The 19,713-nt window shown below is 37.8% G+C and overlaps 1 protein-coding gene across 12 annotated transcripts in view; it reads left to right on the top strand.

The window, feature by feature from the left end:
• NSD1 (nuclear receptor binding SET domain protein 1) overlaps positions 1–19,713 on the top strand; it is a 154,026-nt gene that overhangs the window by 84,779 nt on the left and 49,534 nt on the right. For all 12 annotated transcript variants that reach the window (XM_044947771.1, XM_044947773.1, XM_044947770.1 and 9 more), the window contains 4 exons: positions 6,596–6,720; positions 9,190–9,460; positions 10,532–10,641; positions 18,139–18,214. In XM_044947771.1, the coding sequence (XP_044803706.1) occupies positions 6,596–6,720; positions 9,190–9,460; positions 10,532–10,641; positions 18,139–18,214 (582 nt within the window). The remainder of the gene's footprint in view (positions 1–6,595; positions 6,721–9,189; positions 9,461–10,531; positions 10,642–18,138; positions 18,215–19,713) is intronic.

The following is a 19,713-nucleotide window of genomic DNA, read 5'->3' as shown; positions in this document are numbered from 1 at the left end:
TCTAGACTTTTAGCTGTAATACTTGATGCCAAAATACATGGAATTATATCAAAGTTTTGAGTGAATATAAATTAGAAATCTCGCATTCAGATTAAGTCAAACAAATGGAATGAATGTCATAAAATTTTTTGCTAGACAATAACTCATTTTTTCCAAAATATATGTTATACATACTGTATATATATATATATACATACTGTATATACACACACACACACACACACATATATGCATACACCCACACAAAAGCTTTTCTATTATGCTTATAAAGACTTAAGAAAGAAAATTTTTTTAAAAAGGATGGAGAAATTGGAAAACATGCTGAATGAAATAGTAGCACTGATTTTGAAATAGAAGAAGTAAAATAAACTAGATAAAAGTAAAAATCATCATAGAGTGTACTTGTTTTTAAACATGACTGCTCATTAGAAACCTATCTGGAGCTTTGGAGAAAAAAGTAATACCTGGGCATTTGTATTCTTCAAGAAATTCCAAGATAAGTTTGATATCCATCTGGATTTTAAAAAGTGATTACAGGTTTTTCTATAAAATGGTAGTTTAGTCTTAAAGAATTCTAGTATTTTTTGTTGACTGTTATTATTTTTTGTTGACTGTCATGGTTTCTTTTAGATATTGGTGTTCTCTTGTAGATAACTGAGTTTCCTGAATACAATTGTTTTGAGTTCTTTGATAATTCATAGATCTCTGTTACTTTATGATTAGTTTCTGGAGATCTATTTTGATTCTTTGGGATGTGTTTCCTTGTTTCTTCATATATTTCATAAACCCTCCTCCCCCTACCCCCCTACCCCTATTTTCATGCATTTGAATTTGATTAAACAGCCACTTTTCTGAGTCTTTACAGAGAGGCTTCATATAGGGGAAGGCATACCAATCATCTTGGCTAGAGATTCTGGGGACCTCTGGAATCTTTTTTGTAGAATGGGTTTGTGTGGGCTTGTGTGTGTAGTTTCCTAATCAGAGAGGTTTGTCTATTTCTTTTTCAGGAGTTTGCAATCTCTTGCTTCCTCTTGTGTTTTTCTGCAGTACTGCAAGTTAGTTGTTGCTATTGCAACAAGCTTTCTCACTGTCTTTAATTCTCAGCAGCTCCCAGGTATCTAAAGAAGCCAGCTCTCTGTTAGCTCCCACAAGCAGGCCAAACAGGTACTAGTCCCTTGGGCAATTTTCTAAAAACCCAGATTTCCAAATGCTCCCTCTTTTACCTCCCTTTGTAGAGAGAAGCCAGGAGTTGAGTACTTTCTCCCAGTCTTACCAATCTGGCCCCTGTCTTTGTCACTATAGCCCCTCTGGTTCCACAACATGTTGTTCCCTCTCTCCCTTATTTGTAGTGCCTCCAAGAGTCCAAACTGTGTGACTTCTGTTGGGTTCCCAGTAAGATTAGACAGAAACGCAGAAACTTCAATGTTGGACACCTCCAACATTCAGCTTTAAGGGGGAGCTCAATTGTGCTTGCTTTCGGAGTGGCAGTCTCAGGTAAAGTGGATTGGCTGTTCTAATCCATTTCAGTGCTGTTTTTCATGGGTTTGTACTTGCCCTGGGGTACTGTAACTTCCTAACTGATTCTGCCTTCCTGCTGTACAAGTTTTGAGGACCTGCCAGAATGTTTTGCAAAGGTGTCTACCTCTACATATACACCTATTTAACAAAGCTGTCCTGGTTGGTGTCAAGTGCTATCTCATTACTGTGGTTTTGATTTGCATTTCGCTGACAACTGACGATATTGAACATCTTTTTTTATATGTTTTTTGATCAGTTAAAATCTTTATTGGGCTGTTTGTCTCTATTATTTAATTGTAAGAATTCTTTACATGGTCTATATAAGTCCACTATTAGGTATGATTTGCACATATTTTCTCATATTTTCTGGGTCACCATTTATATTCTTAATCATATATTTTGAAGCACAGACATTCTTAATTTTGACAAAGTCTGATTTGCCAATTTTTTCTTTGGTTCGTTGTGCTTTTGGTGTCATAGCTAAGTAACCATTGCTTAATCCAGTTGTCTCAGCACCATTTGTGGAGAAGGGTATTCTTTCCCCATTGAATGGTCCTGGCACCCTCTTTGAAAATCTTTTGACCATAAATGTGATGTTATTTATTTCTGGACTCTTAATTCTTTTTTATTAATATATATGTTTAACTATATGCCAGTACCACAAATTCTTAATCTTTTAGTAATTAATTACTGTAGCTCTGAAATCAGAAAGTGCAAGTCTTCCAACTTTATCCCTTTTCAAGACTGTTTTGATTCTTCTGGATTTTTACATTTCTGTATTTATTTTAGGAGCTTCCTATCATTTCTACCAAAAAGCCAGCTGGGATTTTGATAGAGGTTGTGCTGAATCATAGGTCAGTTTGAGCAGTGTTGGCATTGTAACAATGTTAGGTTTTCCAACCTATGAACAAGAGATGGCATTTCATTAATTTTGGTCATCTTTGATTTCTTTCAACAATATTTTGTAGTTTTCAGTGTACAACTCTTGCACTTCTTCTGTTCATTTTATCCCTTAATATTTATATCCTTTTTTGGTGCTATTATAAATAAGATTTTTTTTTAGTTTCATTCTTGGATTTCTCATTGCTAGTATGTAAGAAATATAGTTGACTTAAAAAAATTTTTTTTTACTTATTTTTTTAATTGAAGGATAGTTGCTTTACAGAATTGTTGGTTTCTGCCAAACATCAACATGAATCAGACATAGGTGTACATATGTACCCTCCCTTTTTGAAGCTCCCTCCCACTTTCCTCCCCATCCCACCCCTCTAGGTTGTTACAGAGCCCCAGTTTGAGTTCCCACAGTTGACTTTTATATATTGATCTTATGTGTTGCAACCTTGCTGAACTTTTTTTAAAAGCTCTAATTGTTTTATTATGAATTCCTTAGGATTTCCTGGGGTTCCCTAGTAACTCGGATGGTAAAGCATGTGCCTGCAATGCAGGAGACCTGGGTTCGATCCCCGGGTCAGGAGGATCCCCTGGAGAAGGAAATGGCAACCCACTCCAGTATTCTTGCCTGGAGAATTTCATGGACAGAGGAGCCTGGCAGGCTATAGTCCATGGGGTTGCAATGTCTTCAGCCAAAAGAGATTGTTTTGTTTCATCCTTTCTAATCTGGGAACATTTTGTTTCTTTTTCTTGCCTAATTGCCCTAGCTTAATCCTTCAGTGCATTGTTGAGGACAAGTAGAGTGAACAGACATCCTTGTGTTACTCCTGATGTTAGGGAGGAAAGCTTCTGGGATTTCAGCATTTAACTATGATATTTATTTACTGGGATTTTGATACATGGCCTTTCATACTGAGAAAATTCCCTTCTATACCTAGTTTGTTTTTCAAATTTTTTTTTGAGCTTACTGAGGTGATTATTCCTGTTTATTTCGTTTAATATGACCTGTTAACTTTCTTATGGGGACTTGAATTTTCCTGTCCATCAGACTGTAAACCGACAGGAGGATCAGTCACAATTTCTCAAGGACTTGTCCTCTCTCCTGCTCCCCTTCTACTTGGTGCCAAAGCACCTTTCCTTGTGGTCTCCTGGGGGTTGGGATACAGTTTACTTCTGTTTCACTGTAACTCTGAGGATAGAGTCTTTTGGGGCTCAAGTTTAGTCTCCTTTAAACTCGTGCCTCCCAACAGGGTTGCCAAGAAGTCCTCAGGACAAAATCAGTTTCAGTGCTCTCCTTATTTCCCTGGGTTATTACTTTCCATTGGATTTTGGTTTATAATTCTTTACAGTTTAGTCAGTTTTTACTTTGTTTAAGATAGATTTTTAAACATATTTACTCAGTATTTGTATTTACTTTCAGCAGATGATTTGGGCTGAGTAACTTGCCATTATTATGAACAGTTGTTTATATTTTTGCCTCCCCACCCCCTTTAAATTCTTTTTCCTCTGAGATCCCAGAACCAGAGAAGTAGAGGATTTAATAATCTGTATTGGTGGATTGATGTTGCTGTTAGTATTCTAGCTTCTTGGGAAATACCAGTGTTTTGAAGAAAAGATCTAAACTTACTCAGGGTAAAGTTTACGTTCTACAAAAGTCACACACTTTTTAAGTGTGCAAGCAAATGTTTTTTAGTAAATTTACTGAGTTGTACAAATATCCCTATAAATCGGTTTTTGAATATTTATAGCATTTCTGTGGAGAAGGCAATGGCATCCCACTCCAGTACTCTTGCCTGGAAAATCCAATGGACAGAGGAGCCTGGTAGGCTGCAGTCCATGGGGTCGCTAAGAATCAATCAGATATGACTGAGTGACTTCACTTTCACTTTTCACTTTTATGCATTGGAGAAGGAAATGGCAACGCACTCCAGTGTTCTTGCCTAGAGAATCCCAGGGACAGGGGAGCCTGGTGGGCTGCCGTCTATGGGGTCACACAGAGTCGGACACGACTGAAGTGACTTAGTGGTAGCAGCAGTAGCAGCAGCATTTCTGTAAGATACATCATAGTTAGCCCCTGTTCCTATTCCTAGTCCCAGGCAACCACTAGTCTACTCTCTCCTCTCTATAGATTTGCTCTTTCTGGACATTTTATATTAATGGAATTATACAATGCATGATCTTTTTGTCTTTGTTTTTTCATTTAATATAATGTTTCTGTGGATTACTAATATTATGGCATGTAGCAGTATCTTACTCATTTTGGCAGTGTACCCAGGATCACCCATGTCCCTGATGTCATATTTCTTATTTCCAGTGTGTTCCTCACTTTGAACATCCTACCTTGTACTCGGGGACTCCCACAACAAGCGTGCCCCATGTCCTGTGCATGCTGGGCACCTCATCTTTCTCTGCACCTGCCAGGAAAATCCCACATTCAGGGTGCCCCATGCCTAAAACACCCCTACTTTATAACTTTCTATGTCTTGAGAACCCTATATTCTGTGCACCTAGCACCTGGGCACCCGGGCCGCAGATATGGATGGCTCTGCTTACCTGTTCCCTGCTTTCCAACGCTTGCCCTCTTTTTGTTGTGCCCAGTGTCTTGGGCCCCCATGCTGACTGCCCTGGGTGCTGTACCCTGGTTTGCCCCAGTGCTTGCTAAGCCTGTGACCTTTTCTTTTGTGTTCCTTTTATTAAGAGAACACCCATATTGCCACATTAAAATGAGGCAGGAATAACGTTCTCTGAAGTCACCATAGTATGAAGTACTCCTGGCCCCTTGAGTAGATTGTATCCAGCATTCTGTAGGCATTAGCCTCTGCTCCCAAAGAGTTTACAGTATAGTAAAATGATTCTTGTTGTTGTTCAGTCGCTAAGTCTTGTCTGACCCTTTGCCACCCCATGGACTGCAGCATGCCAGGCTTTGCTGTCCTTAACAATCTCCCAAAATTTGTGCAAATTCATGTCCATTGAGTCAGTGACGCTGTCTAACTGTCTCATCCTCTGCAGTACGAAAAGTAAAGTGATTACAACATGTGAAGTATATTAAGACTAGGATAAAGTTTTATAGGGAAATTATAATAGATACTTGTTTCACTGTTAATTCAAAGAGAAATGGTATGGTACTTTGATATTTTGGTTATAAAACATGGCAAGAGGTATTTTTTTAAAGCTGGTACCCAGAATTCTATATCTTTTCTGTTGGGGTACATGCCATACATTTTAAAATGTTATATTGGCATACATTTAATGGTATACGGATAACTATTTTTTTGATGTTTCTAAAGTGAAACTCATCACAACCGTGATAGAAAGTACGTGTGAAATGGTTTTGAAATTCATGTTGCAGTACTGATTGGGTAAATATTCTATCTGGATATTCATCTAATATTCTGCATAATCCAGCGAGAAGTTGTTGTTTAGTCACTAAGTTGGGTGATTCTTCTGCAGCTCTATGGACTATAGCCCACCAGGCTCCTCTGTCCATGGGATTTCCCAGGCAAGAACACTGGAGTGGGTTGCCACTTCCTTCTCTAGGGGATCTTCCCAACCCAGGGATCAAACCCATGTCTCTTGCTTTGGCAGGCAGATTCTTTACCATTGAACTACCTAGGAATCCCCTTAAGAGAGATGCTACGTGGTGTTCTTTATGAACTTGCCTGATTTAGAATCTATATTGTATTATTAGCTCTGTTGCTGTAGGACGCTTTGTGCTCTGCTGTGCCTAGTTGCTCAGTCATGTCTGACTCTCTGCGACCCCATGGACTGCAGCCTGGCAGGCTCCTCTGTCCCTGGGATTCTCCAGGCAAGCATGCTGGAGTGGGTGGGCATGCCCTCCTCCAGGGGGTCTTCCTGACCCAGGGATGAAACCCAGGTCTCCCGCATTGCAGATGGATTCTTTACCATCTGAGTCACCAGGGAAGCTGCTATAGGACTAGTTTCAGTTTAATTTCCTTAAGATTAGGTGGGCTGTTTGTGGATAGAACAACAAAGGTCTTCCTTCCTCCCAATTTTTGCATAAGATAAACCATAGCAAATCATTTTTACCCGCCTGGAGCTTAAATCATGGTGTTTTTTGTGAATTTCCTATTTCTCTTCCTTTGGGAATGCAGAGATGGTTATAATGAAAACATTGGGTTTCTCTCTAACTTTTTGTTTAATACTGAACTTGTGCCTCTTCTTTTAGCTGTGCGATCAGAGAAGAAACGCCTTAGGAAGCCAAGCAAGTGGCTTCTGGAATATACAGAAGAATATGATCAGATATTTGCTCCTAAGAAAAAACAAAAGAAGACACAGGAACAGGTGCACAAGGTATATTCCAACATTTCAACAATGTTTTATCAGTCCTTTTAGGATACTGCAATTTTGCCTTCAATATCATGTTTCATCTCAACTGGACAATAGTTTTGTTAACTGGAATCTTGTTTTGTAGTTTTTTATTTCCAGTTTCTGGCATAGTATTTAGCATATACAGAAAAGGTATAAATGATTCTACATACTATGTGTATATAGTGTGTGTATGTATATTTTCCCCTTTTGCTTTTGAAATGATTTTAATGATTTAGTAGTATTACTGTGATAAAATATTTAGTAAAAAATAATACAAATAATATAAAAATAACAGCTTGAGCCTGATTCTGTCAACAAATGTTACAGTACCTATTTGCTTTATTTTTCACTTGAATTGCTTGAAACTCAAAATATTTTAAAGTAATTAGGAGATATTTTGCAGAGAAGGCAATGGCACCCCACTCCAGTACTCTTGCCTGGAAAATCCCATGGACAGAGGAGCCTGGTAGGCTGCAGTCCATGGGGTCACGAAGAGTCGGACACGACTGAGTGACTTCACTTTCTCTTTTCACTTTCATGCATTGGAGAAGGAAATGGCAACCCACTCCAGTGTTCTTGCCTAGAGAATCCCAGGGACGGGGGAGCCTGGTGGGCTGCCGTCTGTGGGGTCACACAGAGTCGGACACGACTGAAGCGACTTAGCAGCAGTAGCAGCAGAAGAGATATTTTGACTCTGTTTCCCTAGGTAATACGCACCTCTAAAAATCTAATAACAAATCCTTATTCAGATTTCTCCAGTTATTTCCTAACCTTTACATTTAATTTATCTGAAACAAGATCCAGTCCAGGGCTACACTTTATATCTTATTGTTGTATTTCTTTAATCGCTTTAAATCCAGGACAGTCACCCGCTTTCATGACCCTATGTAAGTGATGAGAGTGACATATTAAGAGTATCTGCCTTCTCAATTTGCTTCTAGGTTCCCTGTTAAGTGGTAGTTTTAACTAATATTTTGATAGATTCAAGTTAAACATTTTGGCTAGATTACATCATAGCTGTTGCATGACATTGGAAAGTATTTAACCTCCACTAGCTCAAAATGGTGATTAACTGATGTCTCTGGTTTGAGTTATGCTTCACCTCTTTTGATCAAGCAACACTACATGTATAATTAATTTGACTCCAACAGAATATCGTGTTTCCCATCAGCTATTTCCCTGATTTTTTAAATCAATTATAATTCCTTGTCTATATCAATAATTTCATTTGAGGTTATAAAATGAAGACTTTCAGATTTTATTATCTCTTCTGCTTATATTATCTGGCAATCTCATTTTATAGTATAGAAATGGGTATGTTTCTTTCCCATTAATGTATCAGTTCAATGTTGGAAGTTTATTATTAGCTGCTTTTATTGATGGCACATTAGGGAATCTTTTGGAGAAGGAAATGGCCAACCCACTCCAGTATCTTTGCCAGGAGAATTACATGGACAGGAGCCTAGCGGGCTACAGTCTATGGGGTCTCAAAGAGTCGGACACGGCAGAGAAACTAACACTTTAAGTTTAGAGAATCTTTTTTGTCTTTTTTAAGATCATCACTATGGCCTTAATGGATTTTTATAGCTTTAGTGTTTCTCAGTCTCTGTGATGTTGTATGATGTGCTTTGGAAACGAACCAAGATCATTCTGTCGTTCCTGAGATCATTTTGTCGTTTTTGTTGTATCTGTCAATGACGTTTTTACCCTTTAAAATTACAGTGAAATATATACATATAACATAAAATTGATCATTTTAACCTTTTTTCCTCCCAGTTTTTGCCTATTTTTGTTCTTGGCTATGCTGGCTCTTCTTTGCTACATGTGGGCTTTCTCTAGTTGTGGCACGTAGTGGGTGCGCTTCGTTGTGGTGCACAGGCTTCTCATTGTGGTAGCTTGTGTCGTGCAGCGTAGGCTCTAGGCGTGCCAGCCTCAGTAGTGCACTGTGCGGCTTTGAAAACACAGGCTCAGTAGTGTTGTCGGCGGGCTTAGTTGCTCTGTGTCATGTGGAATCTTCCCAGACCTGGGACTGAACCTGTGTCTCCTGCACTGGCAGATTCTTATCCAACTGTGCCACCAGGGAAGTCCCTGACCATTTTTTAAGTGTAAAATTCTGTGGCATTAAGTATGCCATCATTGTCTTTGGAACTTTTTCATGATCCCAAACTGAAACTCAGTACCTGTTAAAATGTTTCCACTTCCCCCTTCCTTTAACCCCTGGCAACCACCATTCTATTTTTTTTGTCCTGTGAATTTTCCTATTTACAGAATTCACCTCATACAATATTTGTCCTTTTGTGTCTGCTCATCTCAGTTAGTGTTATGTCTTCAGGTTTCTCCCATTTGTAGCATGTGTCAGGATTTCATTCCTTTATAAGTGCATTATTCTTTTTAACACTTAAATCACAACACTTTTGGCCTATGGATTGCCCATTTATCTTTTGTTCTTAGGTAAGTTCCCGCTGTGAAGAGGAAAGCCTTTTAGCCCGATGTCGATCTAGTGCTCAGAACAAACAGGTGGATGAGAATTCTTTGATTTCAACCAAAGAAGAGCCTCCAGTTCTTGAAAGGGAGGCTCCATTTTTGGAAGGGCCCTTGGCTCAGTCAGAACTTGGAGGTGGACATGCTGAGTTGCCACAGCTGACCTTATCTGTACCTGTGGCTCCGGAAGTCTCTCCACGGCCTGCCCTTGAGTCTGAGGAATTGCTAGTTAAACCACCAGGTAAGATGGGGATGGGTCTCAGTATGTAAGTGGGTATACTTGGAGGACGCAGGAGATTTTAGTATATTTCGATGGAAAGCCAGTGGTATATCTGTGTACAACAAACTATCCATTTTGATCCTGGGAAATTCTTATAGTATTGGCTAATGGATACAGCTACTGATCATAAATTGGTGGTGTACTGTCAGGAAGACATATTAAAAACAAACAAACAAACAAAAAAAGCTAGGCACCTTATACTGTTACTGCTCTTCATAATTGTTGATCAACCACAGTGTGAATCAGCACTCAGACTAGGATTTTGGGGAAGAGCACTGCATACTAGTTGAATAAACACATAAAAATTATACTTTAGATACTGATTTTACCAATCTTTGTGTTACTTGGGAAGTTGTTTTTAATTTTATACTTTTTTTAATACTGACTATTGAGTATTGTAGTCAGCCAAGGAAAATTTTGCATGTAACTTTCTTAAATTCCCAAGAATTGCTTGTGATGTTATTCTTTAGAAAGGTGTCCAGTTGTGCAGAATCAAATAAGACAGAATCAAAAAGAATAATAAAGACGGTCAGCAGTTCATTCCCCATTATGTGCCAAACTGTTATTTGGCTGTTTTATATAATTCTTAAGAGCAGTCCTATAAAGTAAATAAGTGTCTCTACTTATTTAGGAATAGAACAAAAGTTCTACTCTTGGTCCATTTATGCCCAGAATTCTGGCTCTGTTGAATTCACTTCTCCTTTTTTTTTTTTTTTTAAACCACCAGTTGATTGCTCTAAAGGCAGTTCTGCCCTTTCGATTTCTCCCTTAGTTCATTTGTGTATATACACACACGTTGACATAAGAACAGCCTCACATTAGTTTGTGTCTATATTCAGAACTATTTTCTTATTTTGTTTTACATTAACTAGTATTTTAGAATAAATAAATTTTTACCCCGTCTCTTCCCAGAATATCATGAGAAAAACAAAAAAATAAGATGACTAATTTTTGCATGATATATAGGTTTTTTAAAAAATCAGCTTGTGCCCAGTTTCTAAATCATCTAATGAAAAGATACATGCATTTCAGGAAATTATGAAAGTAAGCGTCAGAGAAAACCAACTAAGAAACTTCTTGAATCCAATGATTTAGACCCTGGATTTATGCCCAAGAAAGGGGATCTTGGCCTTACTAAAAAGGTATGTTAATTTTAGTCAATTCTAAAATAGGGTTGCATCCAGGAAATAGGGGATTTTAAAAACAAATCTTTTAGTAATACCTATAACATCAATGCACATGTACATAGAAATTCTAGAATGTCAGAATATATATGGTTGATCTGAGTGATTCTACATTAAGGGACCATTTTGCATTTGTATGGACATATGTACCTGTTGGTTTTAGATTTTCTTTTCAAAAGAAAATGAAAAAAGCCTTTACACTTGAGTAAAGTTTGCATTTGTTGTAATTTCTTTTCTGGGCTCAAAACCTCTTACCTGATTTCTACTTCACTTCTGTCTCTACAAGCCACTGTAAGTTAATGCCATTGCATTCACTGTCTGCTGCGTAATACCTCAGAAAAGACCCTGTTCAACTATATTCCAGGCAGAAACATTTCACCTTCAGTTTTGTGAACTTGGTTCCCATTAGCCAAGAAGGCATAATTCTATAGTAGTTAGAAATAGAAAATTATTTTCTGATTCTATAACGGATGATAACTGGATATTGATTTCTTAGGATGTATCCTGTTCTTTTTGTATTTGAGGAAAAAGTATATGTTAAAGTTTCAGTTGTAGGATGCACAGATTTCCTGTTTTTAAATATATATATATTTATTTGGTTGCATTGGGTCTTAAAATAGTTATGGCGCACAGGATTTTTCATTATGGTGGACAGACTCTCGAGTGTTTGCGCTTGGGCTCAATGCTTATGGCGTCCATTGCTCTGTGGCATGTAGGATCTTAGTTCTCTGACCAGAAATCAAACTCGCATTCCCTGCACTGCAAGGAGATTCTTAACCACTGGACCACCAGGGAAACTGCCAGATTTCATGTTTTTAGAAATTCTTTTTCCATAAAGAAAAAATACAAGATTGTAATCAAGTCATAAATAAATTGAGTTTCTGGAATTCTTTTCTTAGCCGTGGCAAACTTCTAATCTTTAATCCTATATTAAGTCCCCTTGTTTTTGTTAGTCACCCACCAGTAAATGTAAAGTTTATTTGTTTTTTTATTAATATATTATTTTAAAAAGTCATTTTATGTACTTTAGTTTTTATTCTCAAAGCAATCTTATGTGACATGGACTTATCAGTTTTTCTTAGGTTCATCTCCTGCCCTCTGCATTTTCTCTGCAGTTTGTGCAACCTTCAGTGACAGTATGTCTCCAACTCACTACCTCTTGTTGTTCCTTATACTCTAGTAAGGCTGAGAACATCTCCTGCAGTGTTTTCTCTCCTGACTTGTATTATTCAAATCATAGCCACTTTGCAAGATTGTTGGAAAAGGGCCAGGGAAACTGGGATTCAGTTGAGCATGGAAGTGACTTTTGCAGTCAGATGATAGATTTAATAGGTGAGTCATGGGAGGCCTGTTGTCTTATTGCTAGAAGTGCGGCACTGCAAATATCAAAAGCAAGTAAGAATTCAGGCGAGTTAAGTGAATGATCCCCTCCTCCCATTTTGTGCTAAGTTGCTTCAGTCATGTCCAACTCTATGTGACCCTATGCAGTGCAGCCTACCAGGTTCCTCTGTCCATGGGATTCTCCAAGCAGGAATACTGGAATGGGTTACCATTTCCTTCTCCAGGGGGTCAGTCTTCCCGACCCAGGAATTGAACCTGTGTCTCTTACATCTCCTACCTTGACAGGCGGGTTCTTTACCACTGCTGCCATCTGGGAAGCTCTATGGAGCTATAATTGACATACCTAAGTTAATGATTTGAAGAAATAAGATGAAATTCGAATCCTCGGTTTTGAGGTTTTGAGACTGTGTTACTTAAAAAATAGTGTTAATTTGTTTTATAATAACTGTAAATGGAGACCTTTAAAATTGTATTTTAAAAAAGTTAATCTGTGTAACCTTTCTCTGTCCAAAGTAGGTTTCTAATCTGAAATTTAAGAGGATAAAAAGCATGATTTAGTTGGAACTTCCTTGGCTGTCCAGTGGTTAAAAGAGTCCTCACTTCTACTCCAGGGGGCAGAAAACACATGGTTTAGTTGATGTGTGTGTGTGTGTGTGCTTACTTGCTCAGTTGTGTCCTTCTCTTTGTGACCCTATGGACTGTAGCCTGCCAGGCTCTTCTGTTCATTGGATTTCCCAGGCAAGAATACTGGAGTGGGTTGCCATTTTCTACTCCAGGGGATCTTCCTGACCCAAGGATCAAACCAGTGTTCTTCTGCATTTCCTGGTGGATTCTTTTTACCCCTGTTCCACCTTGGATGCTGATATAGTTGATACACTTAATTTTAATAGGCGAATGTGTCCCAGAACTCTTGAGATTTAATTTACACCAATAAAATGCACAGATCTTAATTGTTTGATGTCAATTGATAGACAGTTGAATATACCATGTAAGTACCAGCCAAACTAAGTATTCTATATAAATCCACTACCCCCAGAAGTTCTCTTGTGCCCCCTTTCATTAATTATCCATTCTCATCTCTTCCAGAGGCAAAACTTTCTAACTTCTGTTACCATAGATTAGTTTTGCTTGTTCTTTCTTAAAGTTTTGGTTGCTCTGGGTCGTCATTGCTGCAGGTGGGCTTTCTCTGGTTGTGGTATGCAGGCCTCTTGTGATGGCTTCTCTTGTTGCAGAATATGGGCTCTCGAATGCATGGACTTCCAGAGTTGCAGATTACAGCCTCAATAGTTGTCGCAAATGGGCCTCGTTGACTCGTGGTCTGTGGAATCTTTCTGGAGCAGGGATCGAACTTGTGTCCCCTATATTAGCAGGCAGATTCTTAACCACCAGACCATCAGGGAAATCCAGTTTTGCTTGTTCTTAAATGTCATATATTTTGTTTTGTTTTTGTTAGCTGGCAACTTTTATTCAACACACTTATTTGAGATCCATCTACAAAGTTGCTATTTCAGTAGTTCATTTCCTTTTATTGCTGGGTAGTAGTTCAAGTACAGTTTGCTTGTCTTTTTTCCTGTTGAGGCAACATTTGTGTTTTCATTTTGGGGCTATTAATCATAAGGCTGATATGAATATACTCAGAGTCTTTTTGTATACACATATTTTCATTTTTCTTGGTGTTGTAAATACTTAGGGTTGGGAATGCTGGCTCATAAATGTTTTCCTTTTAAAGAAAATACCAAACACTTCTCCAAAGTGCTTGTACAACTTCACATTCCCACCAGCAGTATATCAAAGTTCTAGTTGCTCCACATCTTTAACAGCATTTTGTTTACTGGTCTTTTTAAAGTTTAGCCATTGTAGTGGATATGAAATGATACCTAATTATGGTTTTAATTTGTATTCTCTAGTGACTAATGATTTTGAGCCCCTTATTATGTGCTTACTGACCATAACAGCTATTCAAGCACACGTATTTTTGGTTGGGCTGTTCAGCTTTTTTATAGTTGCCTTTTTAGGAGTACTTTTTGTATTTGGAATATGAGTCTGTTGTCAGGTATATATACTGTAAATATTTTTTCCCAGTCTGATGGTTGCCTGTTCATTTTTATGTTGTATCTTTCGTGAAAAGGAATTTTTAAAGTTTTTTTTTTATGATTCATATTTTGTGTTTATTTTAAGAAATCTTTGCTTACCACATCAACACAAAGATGTACTTGTTATTATTTCTTGAGGGATTTTATGATTTTGATTTTATGTGTAGATCTTCATTTTTTAAAAAAAATAATTGATAATGACTTTATTCAGTGATTTCTGTGAAGAGTGAAGAATAAGGGCTAATACTTGTATTAATTTGGCTGCCATGACAAAGCAACACAGGCCAGGCAGCTTACACAACATTAATTTTTGCACAACTCTGGAGGCCAGAGTCTGGGATCAAGGTTTCAGCAGAATTCCTTTCTTCTAAGGTCTCTCTCCGTAGCTTGTAGACGTCTGTCTTCCTCCCCGTGGCATCACGTGGTTTCCCCTTTGTGTGTCTATGTTCTAAGCTCTTCTTATGAGGACACTAGTCCTTTCCTGCTCAGTAGAGCAGCAAGGGTAAGAACAGTGAGAAATGAAGGAGAGTCTGGGGGAGTGAAGTCCATTGTTACCGTAGGGTCCCAGGCTGACCCTCACGTAGGTTATTGGAACCAGGACCCAGGTACCCAGAGAGCTGGGAGGAGGGGGCCTGGAGCAACTCATTTCCTGTCACCGTGTTCCCCCACAGGTCCCTGCTGGGCAGCATCCACTTCCTGCCCCTGGTCTTCCTGAAGGTACCCCTGCTCCTGGGCATGCTTGGTGCTGTCCTCTGGGTCAACAGGCCTCTTAGGAGATCCGGGGGAAGTCCCAGGAAAATCGGTAGCCCCCATGCTCTTCAATGTCTTGTCCAGAGAGAAAGACCGATAAAAGTTGGAGGTTCCATTGTAGTAGGGCTTCAGGCTTGTCCAGTTCCAAGGAAGGCAGAGCGGGTGCCATCAATGATCAAAATGGGAACCCAGTCTTTTTTTCTTTTTCTTTTTCTTTTTCTTTTAGTTTTATTTATTTATTTACTTTACTTTACAATATTGCATTGGTTTTGCCATACATTGAAATGAATCCGCCGGGACACAGTCTTTTTCTAATTCTTCTACCTGAGTTGAGCATGTCCTGCTCTGAGAGGCTAAGACAGTCATCTTCTTCTGATGTCATACACTCATTCCTTCACTCACTCATACTCATACACATGGTCGCAGGGGAAGGTTCGGGGATTCATCTCTATAGTTTGAATAAGAATGAAGGGGATCCTGGGACCTCCATTGACCAGCAACATAGAAGAGTCCTTATCTGGGTCAGTGGTCACTTTAACTCAGACCCCAGGGTCCACTTTGATTCTTTCAGCCCCACACCAAAAAGTGTCTGCATTGTTTTGCCTGAGCTCCTGCAGGTGTATTGAGAAGCCGGAGCTAGTGTGTTGAATGAAAACTGCAGATTATAGAATGAAACAATGCCATTTGCAGCAGCATGCTTGGACCTAGAGATGATGATACTAAGTGAAGTAAACAAGAGAAAGACAAATATCATATGCTGTCACTTATATGTGCAATCTAAAAAAATGATACAAATGAACATATAAAAAACAAACAGACGCAGAGACAAAGAAAATAAACTTATAGTTACCAAGGGGGAAAGGAGGGGGAGGGATAAATTAGGAGTTTGCGATTAACATATACACACTACCATATATAAAATAGATAGCCAACAAGGACCTACTGTATAGCACAGGGAACTCAACTCAATATTTTGTATTACTAATAACCTATAAGGGAAAAGATTCTGAAAAAAGTTTGTTATATACAACTGAATCACTTTGCTATATACCTGAAATTAATACAACATTTGTAAATCAACTATACTTCAATTAAAAAATTAATTAAAAAAAGAGTTTGAAAACCCCAAAATAAAAAAAAAATATGCAGATGATAACCTGTTGAATGAGGAGGTACAAGCCACTCACACAGGGTCAGCAGGTAGCTGACCCTTAACATCCAAAAATCCCACTTGGGAAGTGAAGCCCATGAGGTCATTTTGTTTGAAGCTGTTGTTGTTTAGTCCCTAAGTCATGTCCAACTCTTTGCAACACCATGGACTGTAGCCCACCAGACTCCTCTCTCCTTGGGATTTCCCAGGCAGGAATACTGGAGTGGGTTGCCATTTCTTTCTCCAGGGTAGATCTTCATTTTTTGAGATGGAGTTTTGAAGTGCATATCCAATTGTTTTAGTACCATTAGTTAAAAATCTCTATTGCTATCCAATTATTTTTCATATTTTTGGTTTCTTTAAGCATTAAATATAATTAATGACCCTGTCACTGTTGAATTTTTAGTTTTTTTGGTAGGGAGATGGGAATCAGGTTTGTTGCTAGAACAAGTGAAAACTAGAATTGTTGGTGATGGCTAGACCCAGACTCTGGAGAAAAGTGACCTCTAAGTCAATTCTACTGTCTGACCTAGTCAACTTCACGGTTAAATTCCTGGCTACTCCAAACTGTATTTTGAAACCATCAGGTTGAAACCATGATTCAGCTCAATCTTGGGACTACGTCATGGCTTAACAGGCAGGCCACATCTTTCCTATAAATGGATCAGTTGGTGGCTCAGAGAAAGAGGTAGTCTGTTGCGGTATTGGTACCTTAAGAGTGCACTGACTTAATACATATCCACACCAGGCTACACATAAAATAAATTAATGGAATCTTTCATGTACTCTCTAAGGCACTTACAGAGTTCTGTGGTCTTTTTTATTACAAGCAGAGCAGATGGATTTTTTATTCACATAGTGTGATTTGTGTGTATGTACCTTGTTATTTCTATTTTAACTTAACAAAGTTGTTGATATCAGTCATGAGAATATTTTCTGTATTGTTCTCTGACTGTAGTTTTGGGAACATTTTGATTTTTTTTGTCCCACAACTTTTGGGTTAGTGTTAAACAACGAAGTATAAATTAGTTATCAAAGTAATATAAATGGTAATTTTCTTTAAATTATGTAATCTATTTTGTGTGTTTCTCTATTGGTGTTTTGTTCCTTTTAACTAGATACCTAACATTAGCTCTTTGATTTTATTTGACTTTATAAGACTGATGTACACTGAACATGACAAAGTTATATTCTTATAGTTTATTAATGTATATAAGAAGCATTCAGAAATTCACCGCTGCATTTTATGATTTGACCTAAAACTCTGGGAACTTCATAGCAAGAATAGCATCTGTTAAATTTGGTTTTGTGGCCACTAAATTTTTACAGTCATGATGAAAAACATTATTCTTGTAGGAGAAGACATTTTCTTGGAATAGAACTAATTGATACAGGCATTAGTAGTAGGGGAATAAAATGCATAGTAAATTATTCTTGATGTTTAAGGTTGGCTTTTTTTTTTTTTTTGGCCATGCTGCATGGCTTGCGGAATCCTATTAATAGTTTCCCAACCAGGGACCCTTGGCAGTGAAAGCGTGGAGTCCCAACTGCTAGACTGCCAGGGAATTCACAATATTTTAAGTGTTTTGTTTTTAGTTTCTGTGTTGTTTTAATTTATATTTCTTAATGTACAGCAACTTGAATTAGAAGGACTTTCCATGATACAAACTTAATGTTTAGATTTCACCAAGTAAATAAGTCTGTAAAATCCAGTGGCCGTAAGTATAATATTAGGAAGGTAGATTTTTAAAAAAGGGTGGCGTGGAATAGAATTGAGCTGGTGGGTATATGAGTACATACTTTTTCACTCCCACTTCAATGAGAACAGTGTTCTGCATATGCTCTATACACTGGAAATCTCTGAGTACACCAGTGTCCTGTGTGTGTGTCCCGCCCAGCCAGTGCCTGTCTGCCCCATGTGATGTTCCTGAGTTTTAGAGCATTAAAAAAATCTGATGCTTTTACTCTCAAAGTTTCTTTATTATTGTACTGTTCCTTTAATTGTCCAAAATAGCTAAGATTCTATATCTATGTCAATAGGCAGTCCCACTTTTGGCACATAATGTAAAGGATTTAATTTCTACTCCTGTGTAAAACATGATGCATTTTACTTATTTACAGTGTTATGAAGCTGGTCACTTGGAGAATGACATTAATGAATCATGTGCTGCACCTCGTTCTAAAGAGTTTGGTGGAGGTGAGTATCTTGAGATGTAAAAAGTGTATTACAGAAATAACTGTGAAGTCGGCTAATGAGAACAGTGAGATTGCAAGTTCTAAGACTTGTTTGCTCAATATGTGCTTCAAATAACACTAGGAAATTGTATTGATTCATTTCCATCTTTATGTTGAAATTAGTTAAATGTTATTAGAATTATATTAGCATTAAGGAAATGTTAGGAATAGCAGAGAAAAATCAGTTCCTATTCTTATTAGATAATTCTCTATACTGCATCATTCATTACTTTCTTGGCTTTGATTCAGTTTTTATTTCTGTAGAATAGAAATAGAGAATTTGAGTTAAGGGGAAATTGCAAATCACCTTAAGTCTTTCATAGTCTTATATTCTTTTATCACACCCATGACCTTGGTCAGAGAAGAATTTAAACATTTGAACCTAGTCTATTATAGTTGCATCCTAAGGCCTTGGGAATCTTCTGGATTAAATTTAAATCTATTTCCTGGAACTTCTGTTTGGTCACCTTGTTTCTGCTCACAGGAAGAATTGATAGTGCTTCATTCAATAACAGATGAAATAATAGTTGTAGTATCTACCAGGTTCTTTGCTTAAGGACTGTTACCATTAATCAGTCTAAAGCATTACAAGAATTGGGATATTATCTATATTATCCCTATTTGTAGAAGAAACATGAAGATGAAAGAGGCTGGCAGAGTTGGGATATTCAAATCTGACCAAAGTTATTGCCACACTACTGTCTCGTTATCCACTCTGTATTTTCTTTTTTCTCCATTCGAATTCTTTCTACCCCTTTGATCATGTTGTCTGCCAGTGCCATGTATTAATGTGTCATCCCTGAAATATTAGCCTATATTTGAGCACAGTGCATCAGATATGGTCTATCAGCAAAAGGTATTATGGGGAGATTGTAGTTTTTGTGGTCGTCAGTGTACACTTCTGTAAATGTGATCTGTGATTAGTTTTTCAGCAAGTAAGTTTAGCAGTATATTAACTTATTTTAACCCTGTATGCAGCTATAATATAGGGTGGTAAATTTGTTTGTTTGATTTAAAACAAAAAGTACTTTCAAAATGATATCTGCTCTTTCCATATACACTTGTACTTAAGCTTTTTGTAAAACCTACTGCCTGTACGTAATCCTTTGTAAGTTTCATCTAAGTGTTTTCATTGTGAGAAATTTGAATCTTTATTCTGCTACCATATTGACTCTTCCTTTTTAGTCTAGTCTGACAGCTGCTTTGATAGCAGAGCTTCTCCATCTCGATCAGGCAGTTCAAGAAGAGAACCCTAAAGCAGTCTTCCAAAGTCCAACCTTCACGTTGGTATCTAGCCTAAATATCCAGGAACATTTTACAAAATACCTCTTTAGAGTCCTCCTAATGTTTCTATAACAGAAAGTTGAAATATGTAGAATATAAATTGAAGGAGAGTCTAGACCATTTTCTAAATATGTCAGACTAGGCATTTATTTTATCCTGTTGGATGGTCAAGGGTAT

This window comes from Bubalus bubalis, chromosome 9 (genome assembly GCF_019923935.1).
Source record: "Bubalus bubalis isolate 160015118507 breed Murrah chromosome 9, NDDB_SH_1, whole genome shotgun sequence".
Classification (NCBI taxonomy): Eukaryota; Metazoa; Chordata; class Mammalia; order Artiodactyla; family Bovidae; genus Bubalus; species Bubalus bubalis.
This window is presented reverse-complemented; position numbering and strand designations above follow the sequence as displayed.